Source organism: Bactrocera latifrons, unplaced genomic scaffold (assembly GCF_001853355.1).
Source record: "Bactrocera latifrons isolate USDA-ARS-PBARC rearing strain unplaced genomic scaffold, ASM185335v1 scaffold_224, whole genome shotgun sequence".
Classification (NCBI taxonomy): Eukaryota; Metazoa; Arthropoda; class Insecta; order Diptera; family Tephritidae; genus Bactrocera; species Bactrocera latifrons.
The window spans coordinates 215,210-239,720 of record NW_017535786.1 but is presented as its reverse complement, the minus strand read 5'-3'; the positions used below and the strand labels follow the sequence as shown (position 1 = coordinate 239,720).

Here is a 24,511-nt window from a genome sequence, read left to right as displayed (position 1 = left end):
AGAGTTATTAAGATTTGGTGATTTGGAGTGTTATTGCATGTCTGTATTGACGTGTGTTTTGTACCATATATGTATGTATTTATATTAATATTTTTCAAATAACTTTTCTTAATTCTGTTTTTAACTTTATTTCCAGTAAAAGACCATAAATGCTACATTTGTACATATTAAACTTATACTTTATCGGTTACATATGACTACTTTATTATTATTAAGTATTTACATATATCATGAGACTGGTTGTCGTCATTTCCGCGAGTTAGATATTCATTAGTAGAAATTTCTGATATGATTATGATGGATCATTTTATATAAGAGCTATATGCTATAATCATCCGATATGAACAATTTTTTCGGCGACTGAACCGTTTCTTTGGCCAATAATTCGATCGAAATTTCGGGAAGAGATTTTGCAACATAAAAAAATTTCTATACAAAGGCATGATTTGGATCGAGTATTTTGTGTGATGGGTATTTGTTATCACCGGTGACGTCAAAAAAGCAGCTTCGAAAAGATTTTATTATTATTTTATAATTCTTAAGATAGGCCAGATTGCCCTACTGACCCCTTAAAGAGTCTTACTAGTTTTTACCTACAGTATTTATATTTTACAACGATCCTTCTGGAAACTTCGGGGCAAATTTAAAAACCCTGTTCAGAGTACAGCACCTCCAACTCTGTTCTTTTTTAAGACTTTATATCTGGAATCCACTATCATTACAATTTTATTCAGTTTGATTAACTATGTACTCGATTTTTGTGACAAAGGTCCAAAAAAACATACACACAAGGTGCGTTCGAAAGTAAACTTTTTGAATGTACCGCCCCCTGGTGGCGCCATCTATATGTCGACTGATGAGTTAAAATTTGCTTTTTTTTACCGATTGTTCAGTGAGAATTTCATGCCATTTCATAGATTGGTTATCGGTGCCAAAATGAGCTTCAAACAAAGAACTAACATTAAATTTTGTTTTAAAATGGTACAACTTTTACCGAAACGTTTCAATTGATGAAACAAGCTTATGACGATGATTACCTATTCCATTTCAACTTTTTTAAAGTGGTCGTAAGGACATAAATAACGATCATCATGTGATTCAATCAAAATCCGTGATCACCGGAAATTCCATCGAAACTATGCGTGAATTCATAAAAAATCATAATTAAAATTAACGGAAATGGAATTGAACATCTCCAAAACATCGATTTATCGCATTTTGACCGAACATTTGAGCTTACGAAAGGTGTGCGCACGGTTTGTTCCGCACAAATTGATTGACGACCAAAAATTGCTCAGAATCCAACATTCGAAAGACATCATTGACCGACTATTTGACCAAAAATCATATTTTAATCATTAACCATTTTCCGTATTCGCCTGAGATGGCACCGTGCAACTTCTTCCTTTTCGGAAAAATGTATTTGCCAATGAAAGGAAAGCGTTATGCAGAGGTAGAGGTTATACAAAAGGCTTGCACCGGCATACTGGCGGCCATACCGGCCAACGAGCTAAAACACCCGTTTGACATGTTTTTGGACCGTGCCAAAAGCTGTATTGAAGCAGAAGAAGAAGACTATTTTTAATAAAATAAATTTATTTTGCCGAAAAAAACATTTGTTATGTTTTTTTTAAGTCCTATTTCCTTTGGAAAGCTCATTGTAGAGCGGAAATATCATTGTTTTCGATTTCAGATTATTCGTTTCCTCTGAATACCTTTCGCTGTTTTCTTAATTTTTTTTGGATTACAGAAGTAATAAGCGTGATCTCGACATCAGCTTCCAGACTTAATACTTAATGTATTCATTGTTTATATTTTATTCGAGATGCATTGAAAGATCATTTAATTTATAATGCCTTGATTTTTAGCCAAATTCTTTAACACTTAAAACAAAAATATGATTAAAATTTAGCTGAAATCACCAGATAGACCTAAAAGTAATTTGACCACATAAAATAAAAAAAAAAAGGATCTGAGCATAGAAAATCGATTCCCAAGCTTAAAAAATTGCATAAGGACTAAAAATAATAAAAAATTCCAGCCGAGGTGTATTCATAATGGTGAAGACCGAAGATAGGTAGATTGTGGTAATTTATGTAAGGATGTTCACTATGTAGGGTTTTAAATTCTTCAAAGGTGGCAAACTTACCAATAAAGTACAGGGTGTTTCTGATATACGTGAACATGTCTGGCTTATTATATCATACAGAAATATAAATGAAGGCATCTTTGGTTTCCTGGACATGAGATAAGATTCAAAATTTGGTAATTCAACGTGGAATATATTGGGATAAACCTCTAGACACGACCCTAATGACAAGCTAGTTTACTGTTATTTGTTAAATTCACTTTAACATAAAGTATTGTTGTCCGTGAACTTTTCCTTTTTATTTCATTTTTATCACCGCTACTAAAGTCTGATTTGCGCCACTCCAACTGTTGGGGGGGGGGGGGGGGGGGGGGGGGGGGGGGGGGGGGGGAGGGGTGAACGTTTTGCGCGCGCGTTGTGTGCAACTGACAGCTCCCTTTTGTTGTTATTACCATTTTTCATTCAACCATACTCACAATTTGTCGGTCGCTCTAAGTGTGAGTGAGACAGTAGCATCTCCGCATATGCTTCTCGTCTCTAGAATAGAGGGTGGTTGCTGTGTTGCTGGATTTTGGGCTTTTTCGACTTTCATTTGGCTTCATTAAATTTATGGTTGCATTCTTAAGATTTTCAGCAATGTCATGTTGCAACCGGCAACATTGTACGTATGTATTTGCGCACTCACACAAAGTAAGGATAGATGTGTGTATGTATGGTGTGTATGTATGGTGTGTAGGCGGCAGTGGAAGTGCCTAGGTTAGTATTGCGGCTGCCACTTCCGTCTCGAACACGTGTCTGCGTGTCGTAAAAAAGTCGTAAAAGTTTATTATTTTTCGTCATTGTGCCGCTGTTGCTGTCACTGCTGTCGACTGTTGCTTCTCTGTGTGCTGGCGGTCGTATTGATGGAGTGTTTGCTGTTGTTGCAGCGCTGTCAGCTGTCAAATTGAATTTGTTTAGGCTGAGCGCTGCATAACTAACGCACAAGCACACATACAGTGGAGTGTGTAAGAATAATTTGCCAAGCCGTCAGATTTGCGCTCAACTTTTCACTCTCACCGTTTTCGGTTTACCGCCGCAATCCCACCTTGACACCCGCCGTACGTAGACTCACATGTATTCAAACGTCACTCAGCCGGAAGTTGAAGTGTCATGCTGATATTTTATTTTTGTGCCGCCTTCGTTTACATTTTTTATGCGAGTATTTATGTTTATGTTTATTGTTTCTTATTTTGTATGCAGTTGCTGTTGTTGTGGTTATTGCTGATGTTTTGTTTACATAAAATACTTTATTGAGTTGCCTTAGGTCAGTTACAGCAAATGACAGCTCAAAGTCGAGGTCAACATTTTATGATGACTGAAAATCGATTTTACCGTAATTCGTAAATTTATGGTCTAATTTAATGTGGGTGGTAGAATTCTTGTTTCATGGGAGTTTTTGTTGTGTAAGGAAAATATGTCTATGTAAAATTTTAGAATTTGTTTAAAGTTCAAGGGCTTTGGTTTCGCTTATGACTGTTTGCATCTTTGAGCAAACCTCACGAATTTATTTAAAGACTCAATATTCTAACTTTTGAGGCAAAGTTTCTTTATGAAATATTGCCAAAAGCTGACGATATAATATTCACTCAATTTTTTGTTTTTTGTTTAATATAGAAGGATTCGTTTGTAAATCTTTCGTGAATGAATAAAAATGAGACGACATATTCCCACGTCTTGATGGAATGAAAGAAATAATCTCGAACTTGTCAATATCAATGACAAATATTCTGTATTTTTTTGTCCATATTGAGTTGTGTCATAGGAGCCTATATTACTGTGGTTGAACAGTTAAGCCACAAGGAACTAAATTTCTTTTGGTATTGATGTTCTTTGTGGATAGTGTATAACATAATACTTTTGTTTGCTTGGCACCACTTATTTCACTTCAGAATTTATCGGATTTCATTATTATTCCAAAGTTGAAAGTTTGACACATTGAACCAAAGATGAAACTTGAAGTCAATTCATCTGTGATTTCATTTTATTTAATTCCGTGTATTTCTCAGAATAAAGACCGTATTTTTGTTAACAGTAGAGAAGAGCTGAATATTTCAAAACATTGCTTGATAAGCTCTTATTTGAAGAGTCGAACACAACTGTGTTTTATCGAGGTTGGTTGCTTGGCCGTTTCCATGGTTGTTGGCTTTATATACCCGGAACTGACCTTGATTTTTATACTGCCAAGTGCTGTAATCTCAGCAGTATTCCTCAACATTAATTGGGAAGTTTTCTGCAACCTCAAGAAACACTTTGAGTCGGTTATATGTTATAATTAAAAATTCCCTTACCATCAATGAATTTAAAACACAATAGTAACATTTATGATAGATTTAAATATAACTTAAGGRGAACAGTTCTTTCGAATTTTCGATAGGTCCATTTATGCTTCGATTAGCTGTTCGAGTATAAAATTAACATTGACAGCTACCTTGGCTTCGTGTTCGGGTTTCGGCATTACTTGTTTATTATATTCAACTTTGTATCCGAATCGCCAGTAGTTGATTTAATTCTCAAGATAGACGGACAAAATAAGGCTTCGCTTTTCCTTGATATATTCTAGCAACTCGTCAGCGATATGGCAACAAGTTTTGTTCAGTATGGATTCGATTCGTTAACACTGATTTGATGGCCGTGCSAAAATATGCCAATTATCCCAAAATACTTACTTATAACATATCCGAKGTGCGATAAAACATTTCCGAAAAAGTTTTTGTAACGCTACTGAGATTTTTWAATCCACAATATACTAACTATGATTTATAGCACTTAAGAATGGCAGTATCAAATCCTATTTGGGCAAGTTTAGGACATTTTGTCACAGAACTTTGAGATACAGGGTGGATGATGTTTACTTGGATGTTATAGCATTTTGAGATATGAGCTATCAACTGCTATACTAGAAATCGTAAGTCGCCTTTAAAATAGTGTGCAGCTAAAAGATATATCTACAATAAGCGAGAGTAATTTTGTTACTAGCTTTGTAATTTCAATCAGACAGAACACGAAGCTTTTGTTAAAAGTGGACTGCCGATGTAAACGATCGTATTTGTGGTGTTATTTGTAATCACTTATTCCGAGCAAATGGCTTAGAACACTGCTGACTGCAAGTCAACAACTTGCGATTGCGTTTTACTGTTAATCAGCGTTTTAAAGAAACTGTAAACTTATCAATTAGTTATGGCGTAAAGTATTAATTAAATAATTAATAATAATAAGTGCCGCAAACAATTTAATCAGTTGTATATATAGTATACATATGTAATAAGTGAGCACTTGTGTGGCGCTACAAGTGTTTTCAAAGTTTAAGGTCAGTGAAGAGTTGAAGAAACCATCCAAACTTCAGGTAGTACGGGCACTGGATATATTATATAATAATTGTTTCAAATAAACCTATTAGTCTTTAAATCAAGTATGACTCGTTTTGAATTGGGCTAGTGATAAGAAGCTTGTGTTATCATGTGCTGAACCGATTTTACGATAGGATCCTGGGTTGTGTAATATAGGCTTGGTTCCCAGAGCAAAACAAATGTATCCCTTTTAGGGTTTTTGTTATTCTTTTGTGTTTGAAGCACTGAATAATTTTAATGGTTAAGGCTGCTTCTTCTGATTTAACAAAAGTGAACAAATTTGTGGAATACTTAAACTTTTCCAAACTAAATACAAAAAAAAAAAATTTAATAAAAATATTAGAAAAAAATATTTTTTATAGATATCCAAAATAGAAATCCATACAATTTTCTATATTTGTGTTTCACATTTATATTTGTATATAACTTATTACAATAACTAATTACCATATTTATGTATCTAATTATATTTGTGTAACATTTTTTAACCCTCACTCATTTCTCTCYTCGAATTTAAACTTCAATGGAATGGCTGGTTGACTTATAAGTTTCGGTATGAAAGCATTTTCCGTTGARTAATTAAATTCAGTCACAAAATTGCGCACCAAACGCGTCAAAGTGATCTCTAGTTCCAGGTCTACAATACGTTTACCCACACAGCTACGTGGACCAAAGCCGAACGGTAGATACACGAACGGATTGTCGATATAATATTCCTTACCTTCGGTGTCATTGCGCAGCCAACGTTCYGGTATGAATTTGTTGGGCTCCTTCACGAATTCTTCATTGCGCAACAACAAGTTCGAGCTGATCATGATATCAATACCGGCCGGTATACGATAACCGCTCAATACGACATCGGTGGGTAAGCTACGCAATGTACCTAAAATTAGAGGATGATAGCGTATACCTTCCTTAATGCAGGCGCGCAGATAAGGAAGATTTTGCATATTCTCTATAGTCAAACGGGAGTCCTTATTTGGCAAAATACTCTTGAGTTCCTCGAACAACTTTTGCTGTTTGTCTGGATTTTTGGCGATGCAAAATAATATGCCCGTTAAGGTGGAACTTGTCTGTGATTAGAATGTAGCAAATTACTTTGAGAACCACATGCCTGAATTAATGTGAACTTACTGTATCCACACCAGCCATCATCATATCTAGAGCCATWACCACGGCGATGCGACGATCGATGCGCAAAAGCTTCTCCAAAACACTATTTTCCTTACCCACCTCAGAAGTGAATTTTCCATCACTATCCATTTCAATTTGTTTTATCGCCTCATCAATATATTTGTTGCACAAATCTGCGAGCAAATCCAAAGTTTTCATTAATTTGTAGAATTTCGGTGTTTTCACTATTTTCCAAATTGAAGGTTTTATTTCTAAATCTTCGGAGAGGTCGAAAAAGTCCCGTATCGATTGCAACAGTTGTTTACATTCAGGAGAGTCTCGATTCTTATGTATCATACCCAAACGGGTGTTCAATGCAACACCGACAATACCTTCAAGTGTTAGACGATTAAGATCATCGTGAAAATCAGCGGGCATCTCGTTTGTTACCGGATCGCGTATGTGACGGATTCTATAAAAACGATCAAGTAAAGTAATATGTAAAACCGAAATCGCATTAATTATTGCATACTAATACAACCTTTCCATAAATTCGTCATTGATCTCAAGTAATGTGTTCAGATATAGTCGCGCATTCCTAGGTTGCATTAAAACTGGGTTAGTCGCTGTCCGCACTTTCGCCCAATCTTCGCCAGATCTGTAGTATATAATATATAGTACACGAGCAAGAATGAATGAATGTAATGAATATATATAGTTTCAAGCAATTTTAATTACGTTGTCATAAGTCCGTGTATGCCTTGAAACATATCTGGCCGATGCACTTGYCGGTGATATGCAAAAGAGTCGAGTGGGCGTCGTTCCGGCCATACACCCTCATTGCGAAATATTATAGGATAGTCGGCTGGGTTGAGTGCAAGTACCATTTCTGGGTTGCCGAASAGAGCGGGGAAATGAAACAGTCTGCCATACTTTTCTGATAGTTGTATTACCGCCTCCGTAAATGTTTTTTTGTAAAATTCACCTGAAGATTGATATTATATAAAATCTTTAGAAGAATAATTATTGGAAATTTTCAGTTTTTGTGCAGTTCGAAATTATCCTTATAAACCCATCAGTCAAGAGAATTTAAGTACATTAGGAAGTGCGGTGAAAATCTCTCGTTCTAGATCATTAATTTCAAAACCATTCGTGACTTTTCATAWATAATTCAATATTCGCTCTTCTACTGAATATTATGTATAAATTCGGGAAAGTTACAGTTKTTACAAAATGTGTGAAAATAATGAAGAAATTCGCAATATTTAAAAATTTTTGTAAAAWAGGGAAGAATGCCACGAAAGCCACCCATGAAACTGTGAAGTTTACGGAGACGATACTGTGTCAGTTCGCSTAGCACAACAATGGTTCTCTAGCTTCCGTTCTRAAAATTTCGATATGAAAGGTGCACCTCACTTTGGTCGACTTATCGCTGAAAACGTCGATGAAATTATGGAAAAGATTGACCAGGAGCATCACATAAGCAACCATGACATCGCTAAGGAACTTAACATCCATCATCAAACGGTTTTTTACCATTTAAAGTCCACATAAGTGGACTACAAAAAGACGGTCGATGTTTGGGTACCACATGAATWGTCTGTGAAAAATTTAATGGACCGAATTATCGTCTGCGATTCTATGTTGAAACGAAATGAACGAACCACTTCTGAAGCGAATGGTAACAGCAGACGAAAAGTGGATCAGATACGGCAATAATGTGCGAAAAAGATAATAGTCCAAACGTGGTTAAGCTCAACAAATGGTCGCAAAGCCAGGATTGACGCCTGGAAAGGTTTTGCTGAGTGTTTGGTGGAATCGGAAAGGAATCATTCACTATGAGCTGCTTCAGCCTGGCCAAACGGTTGTTTTGATTTTCTTTACCATGCTTCTGTCGACATCGTCGTAATGTTTAACATAAGGAAATGGCAGTATTTTACTTTGTAAAAGATATTTTTAGCGGCGTAGAACTAGTTTACTAACTTAATTAGACAAATAATTGATAAAATGATAATATTTTGAATTTGATAGTCTGAAAATTGTCTRGTCTGGTTTGAAACTATTTTCGACTAATCTAATTTACTAGGACTTGTCCAGTATGACTGGCGAAGTATTGATTAAAACGAATACTTCTCATTTAGTCAGTAGTTGGTTTAGGCCATTGACTTAYTGCTGCAATAAATAGTCTTATAGATTCAATTAGCAGAAGTTCGTCTTTATCTGAATGGTTTGTTGTGTCCTCTAGCTAAAGCCATTTATATCATAAATKTCAAACACATAAGTTTATTTTGATAATTTTTAAAAAATCTTGTACTTCAAGAAACTTATTTGGTTATTTTTTAACACATTATTATATACCTAAGTTTATATAACATTTTTGTTCGAAGCATAAATCATACTTATTTACCTCCCAACATAAATCCACGAACAATTTCATATCTACTTGGTCCGGGTATTTCCTTAAATGGACGCGCATTTTCCAAGTGGACCGGCGCAGATACCGTTTCATTGAGCTGCAAATTTCAAAATTGTTTCGTACTTTAGTATATTTTATGATTTTATTAGTTTAGTGAATAAATTTTAACGAATCCATAAACAAAAGTGATTGCACTCTATTTCTGTTGCTCAGTGGAAAAGTTCCTGTAAGATATATACATTTATTATGAATGTCTGTGAGTTTGTCTTTTCATATATGTGACGTGGTCTACGGAAAGGGGGCTTAGGTGTCAAAAAATCAATTTTCACTTTTTATTTGATTCGGATGAAAGATGAGATGCTTTTTTTTGACAGCTGTTTCCCAGAAAACTAGTTTTCTCACGCTAMMTCCCTTTTCGTAGACCAGGTCACATATATACAGAACATAGAAATACCAAACTTCACATTGACTTGATATCATATCCTGATACTATAATATGTAGGTTACCTTTTATATTTCGGTATTTKGTAAGCCTAGTGCTGCAATCTGGCAACTGACAATTTTATCATAAATTTCGACATTTTTGATACTATACCTACTCAGAATGCTTTAACATAGGAGCGCTATTTCTCTTAATTACGGTAACTTGAAATATGCATCTCGGTAAAAAAAATGGAATTAATTCGGGAATATTTTCACTTCAATATTGTTATAACTTTTGACGTGGATTAACTCAGCAACATGCATCGATGAACTTAATTAAATTTTTTATATTATCGATTGGATTGGTGCATAAAATCGAAGTCGCAGAATACTCCGAGACGAATTTCTCGAATTCTAAGCTCAGTTGCCAGTTGTCTAAGCTCAGTTGTTGTTCCGGAAACTATTGCTACCGTGCTTAAACCGATATTGCAAGATCGTCAGTGACTTATCGAGAGTTTGAGTCAATTGTAGGGATTAGTGGGACCAGCACACTATTTTTCATGTTGCATGTTGTTTGCAAAAATTGTTATTTTCACGTTGGATCCCACAAAATTTGTCTATCGCTCACAAATGGTTCGTGACAATTGATCGAGAAAAATGTAAACAAAAAAAAAAAAAAAAAACATACAATAGTGGTGCTTCTAACACTTTTATGGCATCATGAAAGATAATGAGTCGCGGATTTACGTATATTCTCCCGAAAGTAAAGATCTGTCGACATCATTGGTGTTTCAAGATAAACCGAATCTAGTAAAAGTTGTTCGCGCACGAAGCAGTTCCAAGCAAATGCGTGAATCTTAGCCCGAAAAACCCCTATCACCATAACAACGCAGAACAATAAATTTGAAGGGTATACAACCATTTTCTTGTCAGTTGTCTTTTAAGAAATCAGGAAAACCAACCGCCGAAGACGGATCACTTTTTACCATGACTATGCGATCACACATCSACTGAAATCATTGTATTTTTGAGCACTTAAAACATCGATTTGATGATTATTCCAGACTTGATACCGAGTGACTTCTTTTTAKTCCCCTACGTAAAAAATAAACGTTTTTCGATACCTGAAGRGTCGGTTGATACGYTCAMAAGGCATGTTTTGRAGATACCTCTATCARAGTGGCAAAAGTGCTGCGACAATTCTTTCAAACGCATCCAAAATTGTATATCGTAGATCTTAATGAATAATATTTTGAAAAACAATAAAACGATTTTCGATGATTAATATTTTCTTTTATTGCCTTATCCCGCATTATAAAAGGCAACCCTCGTACATGATATCCTTTTTTCCCTTGAACGAACTCATAGCACTGTTAACATAAATTTTTACACTATCTTAACACTTGTGATTAGATTWGTGGTGCAATAGACCAAATTCATGAATTTTTTATTGTTTAGAAAATAAATTAAATTATATTTTGTTTGTATGATTGCTCTCTTCTTAAAATTATTAACTCGAATTTGTAATTGGAACTCAAACCACCTTTTGYTGTGGTAATGCTGTTGCGTATCTCCTCATGAACGTTGCGCCCAAGGACCGTACGAACGCTTCATTATATTGTATTAAACAACGAGATAACATTTTAACAAGAAGAATAACGTTTTCAAATTATTTACTTAGTGTGTTTTTTAGTTTTTTATCACTCAACATGCATCGGAATTGGAATGCACACTAATTCGCATGTAGAGAAACAGCACTGTACATTACCGCGTTTGCAAGCTAACTAAAGTGCTTTGCATAAACGATCGCGTTTGTTAGTTATTGTTTATTAATATCAGTATAACGCTCAACTTTCTGATTTACGATTGCGCTTTTTCAGCAACAAATTTTCAGGCGCTCGGAAATGTGATTACAAGAAATTGTAGCGTTATCAAACATCACAGCAAACAACAAATAAGAATGCATCACAGCTCGTCAAGGTGTAGTAAATAACTGTACATTGTATATTATGATCTCAAGTGAATCTTAAGTATGGGCTCTCGTTAAGTACATACATATATTATATCATACATTGCAATACTGTCTAAATAAATTATCACAAGCAATTTGTCTCGTGTGAAGTCGCTTGCATAAAATACTATGCTTAAGTTCCTCAATATCGGCTTTATAGTCAATATTAACTAAGRTAAGTATAAGTTGGTACATTCATAATTTTACCGTTGTCGATAAAATTAAGTTTCATTAAACACCTCATAGGGAATACTAACTGATTACTGTCTGGTSACGACACACGCCCGTAAGATAGGGCTGACAGATTGAGAAGATTGCAGAAGATTCCAGAGCAGTGAACCAAAGAAGCAATGGAGCATCTTTTTTGCACTTGTTCCCCGTTGGCAAGACTACACTGTGTGCATATGGGGTCCGCAGACTCTGTTAAAAGGATGATTACTGCTCTTGGACCTAGCAACTGAACTCCATTTGAACCAAAACTGGTGTACCGGTGGCTTAGTGGCCTACCAGATTAACCTAACCTAAATAATCGCCGTAAATATTTATGTACAATATTTTATATTATCTGCGATGTTTCTTTCTTTGTTAGGGTATCAAATATGTAGATATCATAACTACATAGCTAGATAATGGAAATAAGTAACCAGTTTGCATGTAGTGTATATAGTGGTCTCTGAGCTATAGTGACCCAAGTTTTTCATTGAAATACAGTACCATTCTAGTCTAGAGAGTTAGAGCAGCGGCATCGCAGTTTTAATATTTCTAAAATACAATTAATTGATACCAAAAAAAAAATAAAATATGTATATATATTAAACTAATTATATTCCTCCGAACTGATAATGACGTCTGTGACGTCTATATTATGTATGTAACTGATAACAAAACTGCAATATGTGCATTTGTATATTGCATGCATTCATACAAATACATATCTATACGTRTTCATATGCATATTTGTAGTTGTAGACGGAATGCTTAGCATCAACAAATCACCAGAGTTGAATGTATTTTTGTTGTAGATAGAAATGACCTTCAAATGCTAATTGGTTTGAGAGGTATAGCATTTTAAGTGAAGAAACTTTAGTATCTTGAAAGAAAAAATTGTTCAACAAGTAAGGAAAGCCTAAATTCGGGTGCAACCGAACATTTTATGTTACTGCAATTTGCAGAATTCAAAGCCATGGAAATAATTTAAGATGTAAATTGTTAACCAGAGGATCGGAATCTAAGCAGTTTTATATATAGTATACATTTACATCATACAACTCAGACTCATATATGTATTTGGTGTAAGATTTGTTAGGACAACAAAAAGCAGTATATGTATGCATCCTTCAGGAGTTTTAAAAACTCACTCACTTTCACTAAGGAAAATCACAATCTTATTAAGTAAAGTCACCCGGAAACTAGAAAATATCTATCACAGCCTTTCTATTGTCAAGAAAAGATTCTATCTGGCTGATGAATTTTGCTACATTAAGAAACTCAAATAATTGTTTTTTTCAGTGTATGGAATTCATTTTTCTTTTATTCATGTTAAAGCTCATTCAATTTTATTAAATATAGCTTAATTAGGTTTAAAAATAATGAAATTTAAATGACCAATGAAAATGCTCAAGAAACGGTGTCCAGTAACCGTAACGGTGTGACCGTTTTCTTCGAAGAAGTAGGGCCCGACAATGCAGCGTGATGAAACTGCACACCACACTGTGACACGAAGTTAATGCAATTCCGTCTCATGGAGTATCTGTGGGTTGGAAGCACTCCATATTCGACAATTTTGTTTGTTTATGTTGCCGTTTAAATCGAAATGGGCCTCGTTAGACATGAAAAGACAGTTCAACATGCTTCCATCCTCTTCCACCATTTGAAGCATCTTCTGGCTAAATTCCAAGCGAATCGGCAAGTCTACAGCATTCAGTTTGTTGACCATTTGAATTTTATATGGGAATAAGTCCAAATCTTTGTGCASAATTGACTGTAATGACTGTCTGCTTACACCCATTTGAGCAGATAAGCTTCTTGTCGAAACACGTGGATTGTTTTGTATGGCAGCAGCTACAGCAGCGATTGTTTCCTCCGTTCGAACTGAAGGGTTTCGATGGTAAGGTCTTCTGTTGACTGTCCCATGCTCGGGAAAATTGTTTACAAGTCTCATTATAGTCCATCTGCTCGGAGGATTGCCGCCAAACGTGCGCCTATACTCTCTTTGAACCGAAACTACGGACTCCAGTGCGTGATTGCGGCGGAGAATCCAAATTCTTGTTTCAGTGTCCCAGTTATCCATTTTTGTTAAATGTAAAAGTCAATCTGCAAAATAAAAAAAAAAAAAATTAACCAGATTCATTAAATAGAAAAAAGTTATTTAATTATTTTTTGGTAGCGGCTTTCATCAGCCACCCTGTATCTACCACATGGACCAATTTTTTCGGTCAAAAGTGAACTATATTGCGGTTTGCATATTCGGTACATAGAAGCTTGAACAAATTTGGTTGAATTTGAGCAAATTTTAGTCACATCTGTGTTGTAGAGCAGCTGCTGAAGCGTTGGGATRCCGGCCTTGGTTAGGTAGCTGTTCACAAGAAAGGCGGTGTGAGCCGGGACGTTGCCGTSGGGCAACTTCCAATCGGCTGTGATTGAGTCTCTTGAAGACTTCCACGTAAAACTTGGCGTTGACGGTTTGTCCAGGAGGAACAAATTTTTGGTGGACGTTGCCTTTGATGTAAAAAAAAAAGAAAAAAAAAACCAAACCATGAGCTTCGTTTTCAATTTGAATTTGCTTATTCATCAGTGATATCTTCCCGTACCTCCAAAACGGTCTGGTGCCACCGAAATACAGCACTTCTTGCTAAATAAACATATGGGTAGGCCTGCTTGATCATATCAAACGTCTCAGTCGCAGATTTGCTGAGTTTCAAACGGAATTCAGTTGCGTACCTCTGCTCTAACGAACGCTGCATTTTCGGCTTGCATCACTCACAGAAATCACAGTTTGTGATGACTCTTTAGGTGCTCGCAGACACTGACCGGCCGCTCGAACGTCCACCACCGAATCCAGTCGGTGCCTCCACACTCCGAAGTAGAGTGTCGCTGGAAGAATATCTTTCCTAATCCTATAGTTTTTGAACTATCGATCTGAAATTTACGCATCCTTCCTTTCTAAATAAGAAGCTGCTCCCTTGTTGTAACCACCGTTATCAAAGAACTATAGCATATAGCATCCATATAAACTGAACGATCGCAATCGATTGCTTGTATCGAAAACTTTTTCATTTGAAGAGATATCTTCTCGAAATGACATGGCTTATTGCGTAAGACAAAAGTGCAATCTCCGAAGAAATTATTCATAAAGGAACATATAGCATATAGCTGCCAAATTGAATGATCGGAATGTAGTTCATGTAAGGAATCGATATTTGTTAAGGATATTACAATTACTGTGTAATCGTTGCTAAAGCGTGTTTAAGTCAGTTTTTGCTGTCTGGAAGCTTCAGAAATAACTGGATTTTATATTGTACAAATATATTTTATTCGCATTTTTATTACATATTGAGCCCTAATACTCTTTGCTAATATAAAAATATTCCATTTATAGAAACTTATAAGTGAAACGTTTCATAAATGTTACTTTTTTTTACTTATGCGCTTCCATCAATCATCGCATTTTCACTCTTTTCTTTCAGCGAATCTGAATTTCAATGGTATAGCTGGTAGGAAAATTAACTTCTGGGTAAAAGCATTTTCAGTKGAATAATTAAATTCAATCGTGAAATTGCGCACCAAGCGCGCCAACGTGACCTCTAATTCAAGATCCACAATTCGCTTGCCYACACAACTGCGTGGACCAAAGCCGAAGGGAAGAAATATAAAAGGGTTATTGAGTTGATGTTTTTTACCCTCTGTGTCATTACGCAGCCAACGCTCTGGTATATATTTATTTGGCTCTTCCACAAACTTCTCATTTCGCAACAACAAATTGGAAGCAACCGAAATATCAATACCGGCCGGTATCCGATATCCGCTCAGCACAACATCGTTTAATAGTCGACGATTTGTGCCAACAATAATGGGATGATAGCGCATGCCTTCCTTAATACAAGCGCGCAGATAAGGAAGATTKTKCATATTCTCGATAGTTAAGCGAGAGTCCTTGTTTGGTAAAATACTTTTGAGTTCCTCGAATAGTTTCTGTTGTTTGTCTGGATTTTTGGCGATRCAAAATAATATGCCCGTTAAGGTGGAACTTGTCTGTGATAACGAAAGMATAAATTTGAAATATTTTCTTAACCACATGATTGAGTTGTGCTRAACTTACTGTGTCGACGCCAGCCATCATCATATCCATTGCCATAACAACAGCGATTTTGCGATCAATTTTCAATAGTTTCTCTAAAACGCTCTTCTCCTTGCCCACCTCTGAGGTGAATTTACCCTCGCTATCCGAATCAATTCGTTTTAGTGCCTCATCGATATATTTGTTGCACAATACTATRAGCGTATCCAATGTTTTCATCAATTTATGGAAYGTCGGTGTTTTGACTATCTTCCAAATAGATATCTTGAGTTCTATCTCTTCCGAAAGAGCGAAAAAATTGCGTATTTCCTTCAAAAGTGTTTTAGTTTCCGGACTATCACGATTTTTATGTATCATTCCTAAACGGGTATTGAGGGCAATGCTCACAACACCCTCTAAGGTGAGACGATTAATATCATCAAGAAAGTCCTCTGGCACTTCGAGTGTCGAAGGATCACGTATGTGACGTATTCTATAAATTCAGTAGGTATAAATTAATGTTTTCTTAAAAAAAATTAAATATTGAAAAATATAACAAATATGGTAATAACCTGTCCAAAAATTCATCGTTGACTTCCAATAACGTGTTTAAGTAGAGTTTGGCATTTTTGGGTTGCATTAGCACCGGATTAACGGCGGTACGTATTTTGCCCCATTCTTCGCCACTTCTACAAATGYGTTTAGAAAGGAGTAAGATGTTTCATATATTTCTGTTTACAATAAATTTACGTGGTCAATAGTCCCTCTACGCCTTGAAAAAAATCCTTTCTATGCACCTTACGATGATAATATAAGGTCCCAAAAGTCCGTCGTTCTGGCCAAATACCCTCGTTGCGAAATATTATGGGATAATCATTTGGATTAAAATTCATTATCGCTTCGGGTCTACCGAACACGGAAGGAAATCGATAGATATCACCATATATGTGTTTCATGATTGTAAGTACTTCAATAAATGTTTTCTTATGGTACACACCTGAAATAGGGAGTGAACAGATATTTCGATATTTGGTGATAATTTTAAAAACCTACCTCCYGGTAAAAGTCCACGAAAAATTTCATATTTGCTTGGCCCTGGTAACTCTGAATATGGACGCACATTTTCCCAATTAGTCGAAGTAGAAGTTCCTTGGTTTTCCTATAAATTAAAATCGATTAAGTAAATGAAAAATATTTTGTCCAGCTTAAGGTTTGGCACAAGAATTTTTGAATATGTTTTTCCAAAATTGATATTTCGTGCTATAAACTTTTATATTTATCCCAATTCAATTACTTAAGCGCTTATGCTTCTTCTTATGAAAATATAGTTTAATTTTTATTCCAWATTACAGCTTTTCAGTTTGATGATTTGAAACTATTCGCATTGAGTTATTCATCGAAAATCAGGTTTACTTTTAGATGGAATATCTGAAAAATCTATTTTTGAATCGTAAAAAGAGAGCTCGTCAGCTGGTTTTGACATTACGAATGGCAAACGCGTGACAAATAGTATATTGTTGTTTTTATGCTCACATCACAACCTTTTATACTCATAACTGAATTATGCTTTAGCTCTTAGTGTCAAGTCATTTACAGCGATGAGAGGCAGTGCTGGGTCAAGTTATTTTACCTTACGYCCTGAAAACTGTACGAGTATAAATCCGACTATAAATTTTCATACATGAACCCAGACGCTAAATATAGGCGCTAAGCATATGGCTGACTTCTTGWCGAAAATATCGGTCAATCTGTGAGATATAGTATAGTAAGTCGGGGAAATCTTCCTTGATAATAAGTCGGACTTAASGCTTTCTACTTCACTTAGCCCTCTCATACTTAATATAAACATTTTCGAACTTCCAACAGAATCGGTGAAACTAGTTTACTATACAGTTTTGCCAAAATCTATGTATTAATTTTGCAAGTTGCTGGAGTATAAAATGTTTGATCAACCCGAAGTTAATCCTTCCTTACATTTGACCTTATCCCTAATTTTTCGGTTTTAGTTGCATTCAAAGTTCTTACAAAAAGAACATTGATTGACCTTTAATAGCAATAAAATAATAATCACAATTTACCTGCTTTTGCTGCACAGCTGTTGCATATCTTCTAAAAATCGTTGAATCGAACGAACGGCCGACTATTGGCTCGCACTTAATTAGAAAGCGCGATAACATGTTGAGTGTTTTGATTATATTAGTTAAATTAAAACAGTTTATTATGCGCACAGCATGAAGAATATTTTAAAACTTGTTGCYAGAGAGAAATGCTACTGATCACTACCGCTCTTGTAAACCTACTGTTTCGATGATTCACAATTTTGTAGTGGGCATATTCTAATCAGACACAAAAATGCAATACCAATTGTGAAAGCTTTGGTCAGAGCTTTTTCTTATTTATMACATAATTAGAAATGCATTCCATAATACTGTACTGTGTGAGATACTTGTTCTTCTTCTATAGACGCGCCAGAAGAGAGTACAGAGTGATATTTTTATATTTTTCTTTTACCAAAATCTTTTAGAGCACATTGAATGAGTTTGAAATATTTCTATAGTTACTAACTTTCCTTTACTACTTTAGAAACTAAATTTCACAGAAATTTTTATTATTAAACATATCTAAAAACTTAGAAACCAAAAATACTACATTTGAAAAAATCAATAATTTTTTATTATAAACTTTTTTTTGATATGAATATGAATATTGTGACACCTTAATATTGGGTAGTCGAAAAAGTCTTTTCGTATTTTGTCAACAGAGGTTGCAGTTGTATATCTCCAGTGCTACCAATCACATTGTATCATACCATATACTATTGGAAAGGTGAGATTCTCAAGTTTATTTATTGACAAAACAAAAAAAAAAAAAAAATCGATCTGTCGTTGAAAAAGTCGATGGAATTATAGAAAATATTGATCAGGACTGTCACATAAGCAGCAATGACATCGCTAAGGAACTCAACATTCATCGTCAAACGGTTTTGAATCATTTAAAAAATGCTGGCTACAAAAAAAAAGCTTGATGTTTGGAATTGAATCACAWGAATTGTCTGTGAAAATTTAATGGACCGAATTAACATCTGCGACTCGTTACTGAAACGAAATTAAATCGAACCATTTCTGAAGCGAATGGTAAAAAGAKACTTAAAGTGGATCTAATATGACAATACTGTGCGAAAAAGATCCTGGTCCAAGCGTGGTGAAGCTCAACGAATGGTCGCAAAGCCAGGATTGACACCTCGAAAGGTTATGATCTGTGTTTGGTGGGATTGGAAAGGAAACATTCACTATGAGCTGCTGCAGCCTGGTCGAACGATTGATTCTACATTTTACTGCACACAACTGATAATATTGAAGCAAGCAATCGAAAAAATGGGCAGAACTGATCAACAGAAAAAGAATTCGTCTTTCATTAGGACAACGCTACACTTTACACTTACACTTACATCTTTGATTACTCGGCAAAAACTGGGAAGTTTTGATGCATCCACCATATATTCCTGACTTTGCAACATCGGACTACTATTTATTTCGGTCAATGCAGAACTACCTTAATGGAGTTGGCTTCAAGAGAAGTCTGTGAAAATTACTTGTCGCAGTTTTTCGCCGAGAACCAGAAAAGTTTTACACTGATGGAATTATGTTTCCAGCGGAAGAGTGGCAAAAAGCGGTCGTCCAAATTAGTATATTATAATTATAAAAATAAAAAACTAAGTTGAAGTTTGATTAGATATAGGAGAAATTTATTGGTCTTTCCTTGGTCTAATGTAGTTAGAACTTTTTTTAATTTCGAAATTTACATATTTTTAAGATTTTATATTTATATCAAAATATTGATGAATGCCAAAATACATTTTCACAAATTTCAACTGTTTTTAATATCTGATCGCAAGTAAGAATACATGAGCCTTTGTTAAGTAATTCTTTTCAGGGCTTAATATGTTATAATAACATAACTGCAACTTATAATGAGTTTTCATCAATTCTCATGCCTAACGCTACGCTCCTCTCTCGATGAATTTGAATTTGAGCGGTATTTGCGGCACACTCATGAACTTCATAGCGAATGCATTTTCGSTCGGGTAATTAAATTCAATTTGAAAATTTCGCACCAAACGTGACAATGTTATTTCTAGCTCCAAATTGACGACACGCTTGCCCACACAACTGCGTGGACCAAAGCCGAAGGGTACATACAAAAATGGATTGGTAATTTGCCCTTCCAAAGCTTGGGCGGATTGATCGTTACGCAGCCAACGTTCCGGTATAAATTTATCCGGCTGTGGCACATAGCGTTCATCATGCATCAACAGATTGGCGCCTATGGATATGTCGGTACCGGCAGGTATACGATAGCCGCTCAGCACTACATCATTGGGCAAACGACGCACCGTACCCGGTAGGATGGGATAACAACGTATGCCCTCTTTGATGCAGGCRCGCAGGTAAGGCAGATTTTGCATATTTTCAGTTGTCAACTGTGATTCTTTCTCTGGCAATATTTGCTTAATTTCTTCAARTAGCTTTTGTTGTTTATCGGGATTCTTGGCAATGCATAACAATAGGCCAGTCAAAGTGGAGCTCGTCTGCGCGTGTAGTGAGAAATAGAATATTAATCAAAATCCCTTCATCTTYAAATGCGCTCACTTACCGTATCAATGCCAGCTAACATCATATCTAAAGCCATTACCACGGCGAATTTCTTATCAACACGCACTAATTTCTCCAAAACGCTCTTCTCTTTGCCCAGCTCCGATGTGAGGTTGCCCTCACYGTCGTGTTCAATACGCATTAGCGCTTCGTTAATGTACTTATTGCAGATGTCCGTCATCGTGTCTAATGTCTTCATCATTTCCTTAAATTTCGGTGTTTTCACATAYTTCCATATGGATGGTTTAATCTCTAGTTCTTCGGAGAGTACGAAGAAATTCCGTACGCACTTCATGATCGTTTCACACTCGGCCGTGTCACGATTTTTGTGTATTAAACCGAGACGTGTGTTCAGCGCAACGCCTGCGATGCCCTCAAAAGCGAGTCGATTAATATCATCGAGGAAACCGCCGGGCACTTCCAAAGTACTGGGATCGCGTATGTACCGTATTCTACCAGCAGAGTGTAAGCGATTGAAATATAGTTCTTATGAATCTTGAAATAGTACATTTGTTCGAGTTACCTTTCTAAGAACTCGTCGTTAATCTCCAAGAGCGTATTCAAGTATAGCTTGGCATTTTTCGGTTGCATGAGTATAGGATTCACAGCCGTACGCATTTTCGCCCATTTTTCACCAGATCTGTTATAAAATATTAAACAGAATATRTCAAAATATAATAAAGTATTTATACATACATACGTGTACGAGTATGTGATACTCACGTTGATATAATACCCTCGACCCCGTGAAACAATTCAGGCCGATGTTTTTCACGATGATAGACGGTAGTTTCGAAAACGCGGCGATCGGGCCATAACCCTTCATTACGAAAAATAATCGAATAATCCGAGGGGTTTAAATTAATTACAATTTCGGGTTTGTCAAATATGCCGGGAAAGCGAAAAATTTGTCCATAYGTCTTTTCCATTTCCCGAATGGCGGTAAAAAATGGTTTTTTGGAGAACAAACCTGAAATAAAATGATGAAGAATTATAAAATTATATTAGGTGTACTATAGGTGACTTCGATATTTTATAAAATTAGTGCGCGAGTTGATCACTAATAAACTAACGGAGCTTAAAATTTAGTTATATGGAAAGTAGGCGGAGTTGTGATCCGATTTTGAAAATCTTCTTCAATGTTCTATGATTTCTGCATTACACTGCGGAAAGTTGTGAACTTGGACCATAGCCTCGTCTACTTCCACATATCACAAGTTTTAAGATATCGTATATATACCGAATGTGGGGGCCACAGCGCTTATGACTGACTTTTTACCTTAAATATTGAATTGAAATTCAGAGAWAATCAATGTGTAAGATATCTTAAAAATTTCTTGAAAGTATTTCAGGTCGTAACCCGATCTCTACACTTCAAAGCGGTCAGCGCATTCTTCTTCTTCTTTACTGGCGTGRATTATAGSCGAGTTAACAACAGCGCGCYAGTCCAAGCGAAGCCAGGTCYTTCTCCACCTGGTCCTTCCAACGGAATGGATATCTTGCTTTTCCTCTGCCTCACCAGTGCCTAGTCGCGAGTGCGACGAYTGTTTGTTTAATGACAGGAGATATTTCGTCTTGCCCTCGTTCATTGCAAGACCCAATTTGCTTTGCTTCCTTGTCCATTCTGGAGAAAACAGAACGAACGTTGCGAGTGTTGAGGCCAACGATATCAATATCATCGGCATACGTCAGCATCTGTACACTCTTGTATTGTACCTGCTCGATTAAGTTCTGCAGCTCGAATTATTTTCTCCAGCAGCAGATTGAAGAAATCGCACGATAGGTAGCCGCTTTGTCTGAAACCTCGTTTGGTATCGAACGGCTCGGAGAGGTCCTTCCCGATTCGGACTGAGGTATTGCTCAACGTCAGTTTACACATTTAGATATTAGTTAGTAGTTTTGCGGGGATACCAAATTCAGTCATCGCGGCATAAAGGCAGCTCCTTTTCGTGCTGTCAAACGCAGCTTTGAAATCRACGAAGAGGTATTGTGTGTCGATTCTCTTTCACGGGTTTTTTCCAAGATCTGCAGAAGGAATCATTTGGTCCATAATTTTTCAAAAGTGAGACCGGCGATAATGTTACAATCAATGGGAAGTGCTATAGAGCTATGGTTAATGACTTTGTCGTGCTTGAAATTGAGAGTGTTGATGTGGACTCTTCAAGACAGAGCCAACGAAACAATATATTTATTGAATGAAACTTTGATGGACCCAAGGACGCGACAGACCTTGCATACTGACCGACCAAAATTTGTTCATTTATTTATTAGTGTAAATATAAAAAAATAAGTTTGACTAGAAATACGAAAAGACTTTTTCSACCCAATAAATTTAAATCGAATAACCTTTYTTACTTATTAAGGATCTCACAAAGAATTATAGGCGTAAATTGCATTGTCCGAAATTTAAAACTAATATATATTAATTAACCTTTTGACATTTAAGAATTGAATGAAATCAACAATCTGAAATACCAAGTGAAATCACAGAAATAAACATAAAAATGTTATATCTATATGCATAATGATTATCACTTACCTCCAGGCATGAATAAACGTATCAACTCGAACTTGCTTGGCCCAGGTACATCTGAGTACGGTCGTGCGTTTTCCAAGTCCACATCACTTGCATTGTTTTGCTAAAAATAAAATATAGAGCAATATAGAGCAATAAATAAGAAAATAACAATTAAGTGAAAATATTATGCATTTAGTCAGACCTACCTTAGACTCAACTTGCGCTGCAAAAGTTCGTACCCTTGAAACGCGCAAATGACGCCAGCCGATGTGATCAATTTGCTTTAAATGCCTCGATAACATGTTTGCCGTTGATTATTGCTYCTATTCATTAATTTATTACACCAAGCGCAATGAAAACGCGAAATTTCGAAATTTAGAAGAATAGAAGGCGTCCACAAATATGGTTGTGCTTGCCGCTCCACAAACTTTGGCACAATGAATAAGCTCTTGGCAGTCGCTCACGATCAGTCTGTGCATTTATAAAATTTTATGTGGAATATTTAATAAACATTGCTAATATGCATCTGCTAATGTCTGCACTRCTTTAGCTCACTGTGTTAGCCACTGCGAGTCTATGTATGCATATGAACATATGCGAAATAGATAAGTGAAGCATTTAGCTTCAAAACGAGCTTTTGTCATTCATATACCTACGTACACTTGTACGTATGTATATGCCAATACTGTTCAACTTTGTTGTTGATATTTTTGTCGCTTTTTGTTTTTATCGCCTCATTTGTTTGTAAACAAATCACTATATGTTTYGTATGTATAGACAGAGAGAAATAATTGCGAAGAGTGAGCTTCGTCTGGTGAGCTTTTTTGCTCTGAACGTGTATGTTATTGTTGGTTTAACTTACGGCACACTTATCCACTAAACTGGTTGATTACGCATAAATTCAAAAAGAATGGATWTTGTCAAAATTTATGAATACTTTTATATTCTTGCAATATGAAGCCATAGAGCATAATAGCTTTTTTAAATAACGGTTGTATGTAAAAAACTAACCTAAAGCTAAGCGAGATAGTAAGGTTATATATATGTATGTAAATGATAACGATGACGAGACAAAAATGAACTTGGCACAAATCTTTCTCAAGAGAGTTTCTGTATAATATAATAAATACCCTTATTGTAATACTTATACCGTCCGATGGCCGCACTATCCCAAGAGAAATTTACTATTATGTAGTATTTTATCGTATCTCCTSTCATCAAACAAACAGACGTCGTAACATCGAAGACGTAGACCATTTCGTTTATCTTGGATTCCTCTTAACGAGGAATAACTCTTGTCAACAGGTGCTACTTCCGACTGAGTGGGCAATTGAGAATAAAAGCCTTTTCTCGACGAAAAGAGTATTTTCTCATTCCTGATGAGTCGATTTACGGTCCAGCTCTGAGTGTATTCGAGGAAGACTTCCACTCCGTCGGAATGGCTGGGTGGAGAAGGAACTGGCTATACTTGGAATCGTCAATTGCCGCCCAGCGAAAAAGRAGAACAACTGCCGAGCAGTTGTAAACTCGGTTAAGGCCGCGTAAGCGGTGTCTCTAAATGATAAGAAGAAGTATATTTTCGTACACCAGACGACTATTGTTAAAAAGGAATCGGACTTGTCGTTTT

General features: G+C 35.9%; 3 protein-coding genes across 3 annotated transcripts; all 3 read right to left on the bottom strand.

Moving 5' to 3' along the window:
- Window positions 1-5,871: 5,871 nt before the first annotated feature.
- Window positions 5,872-11,330, bottom strand: LOC108968664 (probable cytochrome P450 12e1, mitochondrial). Its single transcript, XM_018932822.1, has 6 exons — window positions 10,971-11,330; window positions 8,996-9,101; window positions 7,327-7,573; window positions 7,130-7,246; window positions 6,610-7,060; window positions 5,872-6,548 (listed from the first exon to the last, which is right to left on the bottom strand). The coding sequence occupies exons 1-6, from the start codon at window positions 11,067-11,069 to the stop codon at window positions 5,967-5,969; spliced, it is 1,602 nt and encodes a 533-aa protein (XP_018788367.1). The 5' UTR covers window positions 11,070-11,330; the 3' UTR covers window positions 5,872-5,966.
- Window positions 11,331-14,962: 3,632 nt separating this feature from the next.
- LOC108968665 (cytochrome P450 CYP12A2-like) lies at window positions 14,963-17,891 on the bottom strand. The gene is made up of 6 exons (XM_018932823.1): window positions 17,793-17,891; window positions 16,768-16,873; window positions 16,465-16,711; window positions 16,287-16,403; window positions 15,757-16,207; window positions 14,963-15,689 (listed from the first exon to the last, which is right to left on the bottom strand). Exons 1-6 carry the CDS (start codon window positions 17,889-17,891, stop codon window positions 15,108-15,110), a joined length of 1,602 nt encoding a protein of 533 aa, XP_018788368.1. The 3' UTR covers window positions 14,963-15,107.
- Window positions 17,892-19,431: 1,540 nt separating this feature from the next.
- On the bottom strand, window positions 19,432-23,394 carry LOC108968666 (probable cytochrome P450 12e1, mitochondrial). Its single transcript, XM_018932824.1, has 6 exons — window positions 23,091-23,394; window positions 22,906-23,005; window positions 21,090-21,336; window positions 20,890-21,006; window positions 20,368-20,818; window positions 19,432-20,302 (listed from the first exon to the last, which is right to left on the bottom strand). Exons 1-6 carry the CDS (start codon window positions 23,184-23,186, stop codon window positions 19,715-19,717), a joined length of 1,599 nt encoding a protein of 532 aa, XP_018788369.1. The 5' UTR covers window positions 23,187-23,394; the 3' UTR covers window positions 19,432-19,714.
- Window positions 23,395-24,511: the final 1,117 nt, after the last annotated feature.